Source organism: Monoraphidium neglectum, assembly GCF_000611645.1.
Source record: "Monoraphidium neglectum strain SAG 48.87 unplaced genomic scaffold scaffold01729, whole genome shotgun sequence".
Classification (NCBI taxonomy): Eukaryota; Viridiplantae; Chlorophyta; class Chlorophyceae; order Sphaeropleales; family Selenastraceae; genus Monoraphidium; species Monoraphidium neglectum.
Genome location: NW_014011899.1, coordinates 2,561 through 12,943, shown reverse-complemented (window position 1 = coordinate 12,943; position 10,383 = coordinate 2,561). Strand labels below are relative to the sequence as shown.

Genomic DNA, 10,383 nt, shown 5'->3' with positions numbered 1-10,383 from the left:
CTTATCTATCTATCTATCATGCACGGCAGTTGGACCTGGCAGTTGAGTGGCCCTTGCCGCCCCTGCCGTTGCACCGCCTGCTGGTCATGTCTGCAAATCACCTGGCTGACCATTATGTGGTGACTGGTGGCGTCTGCAGGTGTTGTCCGTGTATGCACCCACCGCGAAACCCGGGAGGTGTGTGCGGTCAAGATATTGCAGCGGCGGCGCAACAAGGTGGACCGGACGAGCGCGATTGAGAACGAGGTGCGGGGCCTAGGACACTGACGCTGCACCGATATGCTACCTTGCCTCACCTGCTATGTCTGACCTCCAGCCCGCCGCCCCCCTTGCGGTTGCTCACTCACACATGCCTCCGCTTCTGCAATGCTGCTCCCCTCATGCCGCCAGGCTGCCATGGCGCACCGCGTCCGCTGGTGCCGCTCCGTCGCGCGCACGCGCGCCGTGCACATGGATTCTTACTCGGTTTACGTGGTCCAGGACCTTGTCTCGGGCGGCAGCCTGCAGGCGCTGGCCGACGAGCAGGGCGGCAGCCTGACAGAGCCGGAGGCTGCCGCTGCGCTTCGCGGCGTGCTTGACGGGCTGATGGCGTGCCACTCGGAGGGCATCTGCTATGGCGACGTGAAGCCCGCGAGTGAGTGCAGCACGCCGGCGGGGGGTCACCTTTGCGCCGCAGGTCGCTGCATGCGGCAGCCCGCAGCCGCTCGGCCTGCGGCCGCGCAGCCACCACCCAGCGGCCGCCACAGCACCCTTGATTATGCCCGGCCATCGCCGGGTGTGTTGCTCAAGACTGCACCCATCCACCCTGTGCTGCACCCCTCCCTTTCGCCCTCCACCCCTACCCGCACCACCCAGACTTCATGCTGGCGTCCACCTACCCCTCCGCCGCCCACCGCGCCGACCCCTCCGAGCCGCGCGGCGCCATCCACGTCAAGATGATCGACTTCGGCTGTGCCCGCAGCTGCCCAGGCGACGCGCCGTCCCTCGAGGGCCTCAGCGGGACGCCGGCGTACATGGCCCCGGAGGTCGCGCGCGGCGCGCCCTACGGCCGCGCGTCCGACATGTGGGGGGTCGCCGTAATCGCGTACCAGCTGCTGACGGGGCGCTTCCCGCACTGGGACTGCGCCCTCGACCGGCTGGCCGGCATGCCGACGCGGCAGGTGCTGGCTGACGTGGCAGCCGGCGACGTGATGCTGGACACGCCCGCGTGCCGCGCGCTGTCGCCGGCCGCGCGCGACCTGCTGGGGGCGCTGTTTGAGCTCGACCCCGAGAAGAGGCCGCCGGCGTACTGCGCGATGCAGCACCCTTGGATGGTCGCGCACGGGACTGCCCCAGCGCACGCGCACGCACCCGCAGCGGCCGTGCACTTGGGTTGACGGGCTGCGCAAGGCTCCTCGCTTGATGGCATTCTGCCTGCTCGCCGGCGCACATGCAGCAATGCATTCCGCTTTGCGCAGGGTGCTGGCGGGTCCCTTGCGCACGGGCTTGATGCGTGCGCATTCCATTTGCACTTACGAATGTCCCCGGCTGCGACACGGCCGCGGGCGCTCATATGCATGGGCGCCTGAAAATGTGCATGTGCCGAGACAGCCAGGGCGCAAGACGTATACTGTGGCCGATGCGCAGCGCACGCATGGAGCCAGGGTGCATTCGAAAAGATCCGCCCACTGCTCACACCGCATGGCTTATCATCTTCCTTGCGAGTTTGTGCAAGTCGATGGCTTTCACTGGCTGCACACAGTCATGCGAGCCGCAATCACGCATGGGTGCCCGCAGTCGTGCCATTCCTTTTTCAGTGGCTTGCAGGTGCGGCCGTGCGGCAAGCACGCATGCATGCATACAAGTCCGCGCATCTAGGCACGGCGCCCCGTGCGCCGAGCTGTGTACTGGGACCCGAATGCACGCTGGTGCTTTTCACAGCGCTTCAGCATGCTCAGGGCGCAGTGAGCCTGCTGTAGGCCCATGCCAAACGCTGTTTTAGCAGCAAAGATTTGCCACTGAATTCGCCGCGCGATATTCGAGGCGCAGGCGCTCCTTGTGCAGGGCTCGTCCCACATTTGGTGCCGGCGCATTGCCGCTTGCCACTCGTCCAAGACGTCAACCCAGGCACACACCCTTGCCGCTCCCAGGGTCGCCATTGACAGGCGGCGCTTGATATTGGTGTGCTGCGCTGGTTGGCAGGTTGCTGAGATAGGCACCCCAGCTGAGCGCACCTGCCCTGGGGAGCTGCTGCAGGGCTGCGCAACTGTGCAGGGCTTCACCAATGGGGCGCGAAATGCACTTTGCGGCGCCACAAGGTTGCGGCGTTCCCCTCTCGCTCCGACCAATTCAGGAACGTCATCACAACATTAACGACTTGAGCACGCTCATTTTGGGCAATCCCACCCCCTAAGAATTCAGCCAGGAAAACGCTGCGTACATACAATTATCCCCCAGACAACCACCAGGGTTTTGCTGTCGAGCACACCCCACTCTAGGTGCCTGTACGCACGTGCAAGCAGCGCCGCCCGCTGTGCAGCAGCACCACAATCGCCCTCGGAATTCGTCCGTCCTAGTGATTTGGCGGCATTGCGCCTGCAACATGTAGCCCAGCTGCAGCACACACGCCAACCCTTCCTGCTACCTGCGCCATCGACCGTTCTCAGCAACCCTTTGAATGGGTAGCAAAGTTGACGCTTGCATCGCTGGCGCCGGCCATGGGTTGGGGCTCCAGCAGCCAGGCGTCTGGGGATGCTTCGCGCACACCAGCTTCCCCTGATGGCTGCGGCGCCGCACTCGATTACAATCTCATGTAGTTTCTAGACCAAGCGTATGCATGCCTGCTCGCACCACTTGAAGAGCCGCCTTGCGATTTGGCACACTCATCCGCCCAAGAGGCAGCATTGCCTTGTGCTCTGTATGCAGCCGACACACGAGATTCTTCCACGTGTGCACCGCCAGCTGTGCGCAAGTTCACCATATACGGTACACTTGGGCGTTGCTGCATCTCATCGCGTTTGATTTGCCTTGGGTTGTAGCTGTAACTTTGGATTGGCACTTTGGCCCTCCCCTATGGAGTTGCTTTCGCAGACAGTTCTGGCTGGCGCCCATCCTTGTCGCCCGGGCCAACGTTGCTGGGCACTTCAGCAGTCCACCTAATGACTTGGCCTTCCATGTCTCCAAATGCAGAGCCTACTTGCAGCCTGTTTGCGGGATTGGGATGGGCGGGGATACCCCAATCGATCTGAGTGTACTGCTGCTTGCCACATGTGCCCTGCGAAGTGTGAACGGTAGGCAGCCACCGCACCAACCGCACCACATGGTAGGCAAATCCTCCTCCATGCATGTTGCGTCGGTAAATACACATAGCAGTATACCTCAACTACCTTGGAGTCGTAGTCGGCCGTCACCGTCTCACCGGGGATCAAAGGAACAAGTGTGCGGCAAGCAGTGGAGTGCACAAAGCGAGTGGGGTATCCCTGCCCCCATATATACACATATTACCAAGCAGCCTGGTGGCGTGCATCATATAAATAATAGGGGTGCGCAGGGTGCACACTAGGACGGCCGCACCTGTTGACTCATTGACCTGGTCACGCCCAGCATTTTGACGGCTGGGCTGCCGATCGCTGTACATGGCGTGTTCGCAGGCGACCAGACGAAAAGCCCAGTTCTCGCGTTTCGTTTCACGCTCACCGTGCAGGGCTGCGCCGCGTGCACGCTTGCCAAACATGAAGCTCCCCAAGGGATACGTCCCAGGCGTGGGTCTGGTCAAAAGTGAAGGCGGATTTGGTGGATTTGGACAAAAAATGCTGGAGAGGATGGGCTGGGAACGCGGCCAGGGTCTTGGCAGGGAGAAGGCAGGCATGAAGGACGCGATAGAGGTCGTAAAAAAAGAGGACACGCTTGGGGTGCGCATCTTACCGTGTGGACACGCTATGAAGAGCGCCGCTGCGGCGCAGCCAGCGACGGCTGTGTGTGCGCCACTGCTCGCGCCGCCGCTGCTGCTGCTTGTGCCGCTCTGAGGTGCACTGACTTGAACATAGCACAGCACTCATTTGCGAGGTGTTCAGCACAGCTATTCCTACTGTACGGTCTGCAGTTCGTAAGCAAGTAGTGTACGGCCTGACTGGGGCGTTCGCAGTGGAGGCGCCGTGCCACCCGCAATGCCCCCAGCCGTCAAAGCGCACATGTGCACCTCCCACGATGCCAGGTGGGCGCTACCCAAACCGGCTGGAAGTGGGACTGGAAGTACTGGGAGGACGCGTACAACGGCGCCATGCAAGGCGTCAACCACCCCAGCGGCAGCGACGGCGAAGCGGGCGGCAGCGACAGCAGCTCGGACAGCGACGACGACCGCACCACCTCGAGCCGAGGGGCGAGCAGCAGCAGCAGCAGCAGCAGCAGCAGTAGTGACGACAGCAGCGAAGAGGACGAGCCCGCGCTGGACCGGTTGTTGTCCTGCACAGTGGCAGTCAACCGCGACGGCACGCTCGCGTCGGCCAGCAGGGACGAGCTTTCGATCGCCCAGGGCCTGGCCAAGGGCCCGTGGGTGGCGGGGCGCTTCGGCGGCCGCGAGGGCAAGATGGCGCGGATCAGGGCGCAAGAGGAGAGGCAGGCGGCGGAGGCGAGGTCCAAGCTGGGGATCATGCCTGCAGTCAGCGGCGGCGGTGCAGGTGGGCGGCGAGGGCGCGGATGGTCCTGCGCCTGCAGTGCTGCTGTCGGCCGCCCTGCTACCTGCGGTGCTTGCGTGCTTTGCACCGGAACAAGCAAACCCGAAGGCAGGAGAGCTTACGTGTACGTATGTCTCACCCGCTTTGCATGGCTCACGCCCGGCTACCCAGCCTCGGCGCCCTCGAAGAAGCGCAAGTCCCAGGCAGCGGGTGGAGGCGCGGACACCGAAGCTGCCGGCGCAGCGACCAACGCAGACAGCAGCAAAAAGGCTAAGAAGGCAAGGAAGTTGGCCAAAGAAGAAGCCAAGCGGGCGGCGGATGCAGCTTCCCAGCAGCATGAGGATGCAGGCAAGGCGCAGGGCCAGTCGCAGCAGCAGGACGAGCCGCAGCAGGGGCGGAGCACGCGGCCAAAGGGCAAAGTCATCATCGTGGCGCTGAAGGGCGAGGAGGCGCGGCCGGTGGGTGCCGATGGCGGCAGCTGCAACAACCAAGCTGGGGTGGGCACCTTGTGCCATTCCTCAAGCAATGCAGTGGTGGCATGTGCTAGCGTAGCTTTTCGACCCTCTGCCTGCTGTGTGGCATGCTTATCGTGCTCTGCTATTACTGCATTACCCTGTCTCCCATAATGATTTGTTCTCGCCCCAGGCGCTCCCGTTCACTCCCACCCCGGCCACCGGCTGGTGGGGCGAGAAGATGTTCACGTCGGCCGGCCGTCTGGAGGGCATGGATGAGGAGGAGGCAGCGGCCCAGGAGCAGCGGCTTAAGGACGGCGCCGGCAAGGGCAAGGCGCGCGCCGCGTTTGACGAGGACACCCAGGCCAACCTGTACAACCGCCTGCAGGCCGCGCAGCGGCAGGGCAAGCGCGGGATGGGGAAGGCGGCTGTCAAAATTGCAGGTGGGGAGGCGCGCAAACGTGCGCGCGTGCATGACTTTTTTAGGTTTTGGCAAGGGCAGTGGAGCGTGTTGCCCCATTTCTAAGACGCTGCAAGGCAGCGGCACATGATTTGTCGCTGCCGCCGTCAGTGCCCTCTTCATTGGTCCTCAGGTGGCGTTCGCATTGTGACAAGCCCGCATTCACCGCCCGTTGCGCCAACTCCTGCTGCAGGTGGCAACTGGAACGGCAAGAAGACAACGTTTGCTGAGGAGGAGGGCGAGGACTGCGACGGCACGGCAGCAGCTGCCGGAGCAGAGGTTGCCGCAGACGCAGAGGGCGCAGCAACGGCGGCAGCAGCGGCCACGGAGCTCAAGCGGAGAGGCAGCAGCAGTGGCGGCGGCAGCAAGAAGAGCTCCAAGCAGGAGAATGGGGAAAGCAAGGGCGTCAAGGGTGTCCAGGAGGGGGGCAGTGGCACCAAGAAGGTCAAGTGGGTCAAGCTCGCTGCAGCAGAACTCAAGCGCGTGCCCAAGCGGCGTCTTAAGTGGAGCACGCTGTGGGCGGCGCTCTGGGAGCAAGATACAGTCAGCGGGCTGGGCTGTGGCGCCAAGGAGGCCAAGGCAGCCTGCTGGTCTAAGATAAGTGGCAGCAGCAAGCTCGAGATCAACGGCAAGAAGGTGCAGCTCGTCGAACGGGGATGACGCGCTGGTGTGGCAGGCGCTGAGCTCGTGAGCTGCCTCGGTCATATGGCTGCCTCAGAAGCGTTAGGAAAGAAATAAACCTGAGCGTGTGTTTGCATGTCGAGCTGTAACAGAGCTGGAGGAGCTGCTGAGTGTGCTGCGCAAGGCAGTAAGGGCATACAGGGGGACCTGCTGCCAGGATGTTTGGGACCAAGTGATGGACTGCGCTCGCAGGATACGGTCGGCTGCAAAGCACACCCTGAAATGGGGGCCAGCGAGTGATTCAAAGGACAAAAATACTCGCAAATCAGCAGCCTGTGGCCGACCGGGCATGCCACCTACACCAGTGTGGCTGGACGCGTGGCGGCGGAGCGTGCACAGCGCGCAGAGCTCCAGTGATTGCTGGCTCGCATACGTCCTCTGACGGACCACAACATGGTGGGCTCCGTTTACTTCACGCATCATATAGCTATGGCTGCCCAACGATGAAGCGGCTCTACGGGACCAGCGCCCACTGCGAGGTGTGTGGCCACCTCGGGGACGCCCTACCATGTGCAAACTATGAAAGGTGAGAGAACAGAAGGTTTCGCAGGCGGTGGGTCCAGGACGTGCACCGCGAGCGGCATGCGCTCTCCTCGCGCCCATCTATAGATCGCTCAAGGGGCACGGCCATTTGCATGTGAAAGGGATACTTGATTATCCCAATCTCGATTTGGCGCACTGCAGGTGCAAGGGGGCCAGGTGCGGGCTGTGTTTTCCTGTCGTTCTGCTCGAAGAACACCACAAAAAGGCCCAAGACTACCTGAATCGATGGACCTATCTGTGCGAGTCGTGCAACACGGGCTTGCACAGCGTGGTGAACCTCGACGCAGGCGGCACAGGGTCTGCACCAGCGCGCGCCGCGGACAGGGCCCCGCTGCAAGGCACCCTAGCGGCAGCGAAGCGTGGACAAAAGCAGGAGCAGAAGCAGCAGCGGCGTGCAATTCTGAAACAGAGCGATGAGAGCGGATTGTCCAGCGATGAGGACCAGCCATTGGCAAAGCGCATGCACAAGGCTGCAGGTGAGCTGCACCTCCCTGACTGCTTTTGGGGTGCTGGCACAGCTGCAAAGGCCACTGGGTGGCAGTTGTGATATTCCACAACGTGTGTGAAGGGTTTTAATGGTTGAGGGTGATAAGTACAGGCAGAGCAGCGCCGTTGGCCCCCGAATCATGTGGGATGTGTTGCATGTTAGAGCGTGTTGTCACTTGGCATTTTTGCAATTTCCGTGTGTGCGCACAGTGCACGCTTCCATTCAGCCTTCAGTATTTTGGAACAAATTCCCTGGCGCAGGCGCACAAGCGAAGCCGCAGCTCAAAAAGCTGCAGCTGACGAACCCAGCGGCGGCGCGGGCGGGCAGCACGCTGCACAAGCCAGCCAGTGCAGGTCAACTGGAGGTGCAGCAGCAGCAGCTAAAAGCGCCATCACCGCCGCAGCAGAAGCAGCAGAAGCAGCAGAAGCAGCAGCAGAAGCAGCAACAGCAGAAGCAACAGGAACTGCAACAGAAGTCGCAGCAGCAGCCGCAGCACCAGCAGAAGGAGCCGAAGCAGGAGGAGCAGCAGCAGCAGCAGCAGCAGCAGCAGCAGCAGCAACAGCAGCGCAAAAAGGAGAAGCAGCAGAAGGAACAGCAGCAGCAGAAGGAACAGCAGCAGCAGCAGAAGGAGAAGCAGCAGGAACAGCAGCAGAGGGAAAAGCAGCAGCAGGTGCAGCAGCAGCAGCAGAAACCTGTGCAAAAGGCCCAGCAGCAAAGTGCGGAGGCCGTGGTGCTCAAGCGGTCTGCGCAGGAGGGACCGCAGCAGGAGGACGAGCCACTGCGGAAGCGATTGAAGGACGCCAGGTCACAGCAGCAGGCACTCCCGCTGGTGCCAGAGCTTCAGCAGCGGCATGAGCAGCAGCGACAGAAGCAGGAACAGAAGCAGCTGCGTCCTGATCAAGAGCACGACCAGGAGCGGGGAGAGGAGTTGCGGCAGCATCAGCAGCAGCAGGAGCAGCGAGTGCTGCTGCAAGAACAACCGCTGGCGCTCGCGCAGCAGCACTCGCAGCAGCAGCAGCAGCAGCAGCCAGCAGCAGACAGGCGCAAGCCCAAGGAGCAGCATGAGCTTGGTGGCAAGGCCCAGGCACCGCCTGTTAAACCCAAGGCAGCCCAACGCACTGAGCATGGGCAGCAGCAGCAGCAGCAGCAGCAGCAGCGGCAGCAGGCAAGCGCAAAGCCAGATGCAGCGCTGAAGCCAAAAACGGATGCCGCCGTGGCAGCAGGTGCCACGCCAGCCGCGCGACGGTCGCCAAGCCCTGCAGATGGCAGCACTGGCCGTGGGGGCGGCCGCGGCAACGCACCCCCAGCAGCAGAGGCAGTGGTGCCCTGCTCGCAGGCCGGGGGTGGTGAGCTCCAGACGGGAAAGGAGGCGGCTGGCACGGCGGCAGGCGGGGCTCAGGCGGCCAGTGCGACTGGCGGCAGTGTCAACCAGGCCGAGATGATGCGGAAGATGAGTGCGTTCAGGGCCCAAAGGGCGCAACAGAAGGCAAGCCTCAAGCAGAAGGGGAAGCAGCAGGCCGCGCTCGAGGCGCGGCAGCCGTCGGGGGCATTCAACCCCTTGTCCCTGCCTATGGGCATGCTCAACAGCGGCTGCGCATCCGGCGGCGGCGAGGGCGGGGATGGGGGCGAGCAGCAGGCCGCGGACCCATTTGGTTTGGGCGCGCCGGTGCAGGTGGCGGCGTCTGGGGAGTGGGGCGAGGGCACGCGGCGCGGCGGCGGCAGCGGCGGCGGCGGCGCGAGCGAGCGGTTGTGGGAGGGCGATGTCGCGGTGACGTACGACCAAGATGCCCCTGACCTGGTGCGCCATGGGGGCAGTTCGCAGCACGCGTCATCAGCGAGCCAGCAACGGCGGTGATGACGCTTGCGAGACCGCGGCAGCCCGGCATGTGGCGGTTAGAGGCACCATATTGCCCAGGCCAGCCAAGAGTTTTCTGGTTTGTACGGTCCACCGCCCATAAACAGCGTTTGCTGTTGCACAAAGGGGTGCAGCTCTCACACATGCCACAATACCCATTTGTCCGCCCTCACCCCACTCCCGCCCCCACTCCCCCGTCCTGCCCACCAGAACATGAAGCTGTACTTTGAAATGCAGCCCGGTCTGGAGCGAACCAAGCAGCTGACTCAGCTCGCCTCCCTGCCCACCAACGTGCGCCTGTCGGTCTCCAGCTGCACGCGCATCAACATGGTCACCAGCGTCTTTCAGGAGAGCGCGCTGTCGCCGTCGGTGTACTACCGCTGCCGCGTGCTGGAGCGCAACAACTTCCGCAAGGCCTGCAGCGACCTGCCGCGCGTCATAGAGTGAGCGGCGCCCGGCGGCCCTGTGTACGAAGCTCTGCGGAAGCTAGAGAGCCCTGTTGAAGCGAGAGACGCCTTGCTGGGCCTCAGCTGCGCCTGGCAAGCCCCCGGGGCTGCCCCTTCCCCCATGTTATCGCCATGCATACTGGCCCTTGAATCCCTCTCCTCTCCCCTCCTCTCAACCGCACCCGTACGCCCCTCCGCCTCCCACGCACCTTCCCCTCTCAGGCACCTCAAGGCGCGCAAGATGCTGCTGAGTGTGCCGCCCCTGGTGGCGGGCTCCTCCAAGATGTACCTGGGCTGTGTGTGGGCGGGGTCCAACACGGTTGTCACTTGGGGGACAGAGGACCCCTCGGTGCGCATGCGCGCGCGCGCGTGTACGATGTGTGTGCGACGCGATCTTGCTGATGTGGCACGTACCCAAGGGGTCTGTGGGCAGCGGGGTACCGCCGGCGCGATGGCGACGCATGGGGCTTCCTGTGCGTTGCCTGGCATCGTTCCAGGTTTTTCGCCGTGCCTGCCCGGCTCACACACGCACATATACGCACACATGCGCATGCCCTGCAAATGTCAGGGTGATGTCATCAAAACGGACGAGCTGGCGGTGATCGAGTTCATCGACAAGAACCGCGTGCCTGACGTGCCGCCGCGCAGGGCGCCCCGCTCCGCACTCGCGCAGCACAGCAGCAGCAACGCCGCGGCGCACGCGGCGAATGGTGCCGGACACGGGTTTGGCGGCGACGGTGGCGGCGCAGCAGCAGCGGCGGCAGCGGCAGGGTTTATGGCGGGGGACGGGCTGGACGACTTCTCGTT

At 63.4% G+C, this 10,383-nt stretch overlaps 3 protein-coding genes across 3 annotated transcripts in view; all 3 read left to right on the top strand.

Annotated features, from left to right (window-relative positions):
* Positions 1–396: 396 nt before the first annotated feature.
* Positions 397–1,376, top strand: MNEG_8843 (hypothetical protein; the record flags this gene model as incomplete). Its single annotated transcript, XM_014042687.1, has 2 exons — positions 397–634; positions 856–1,376. 2 exons carry the CDS (start codon positions 397–399, stop codon positions 1,374–1,376), a joined length of 759 nt encoding a protein of 252 aa, XP_013898141.1.
* Positions 1,377–3,710: 2,334 nt separating this feature from the next.
* Positions 3,711–6,224, top strand: MNEG_8842 (hypothetical protein; the record flags this gene model as incomplete). Its single annotated transcript, XM_014042686.1, has 5 exons — positions 3,711–3,890; positions 4,193–4,655; positions 4,824–5,110; positions 5,298–5,547; positions 5,758–6,224. 5 exons carry the CDS (start codon positions 3,711–3,713, stop codon positions 6,222–6,224), a joined length of 1,647 nt encoding a protein of 548 aa, XP_013898140.1.
* Positions 6,225–7,248: 1,024 nt separating this feature from the next.
* The window catches only part of MNEG_8841 (hypothetical protein), a gene marked incomplete at both ends in the record, with an annotated part of 5,616 nt that continues 2,481 nt past the window's right edge, over positions 7,249–10,383 (top strand). The window contains 5 exons of the mRNA XM_014042685.1: positions 7,249–7,264; positions 7,536–9,073; positions 9,341–9,573; positions 9,799–9,925; positions 10,145–10,347. Of these exons, the coding sequence (XP_013898139.1) occupies positions 7,249–7,264; positions 7,536–9,073; positions 9,341–9,573; positions 9,799–9,925; positions 10,145–10,347 (2,117 nt within the window). The remainder of the gene's footprint in view (positions 7,265–7,535; positions 9,074–9,340; positions 9,574–9,798; positions 9,926–10,144; positions 10,348–10,383) is intronic.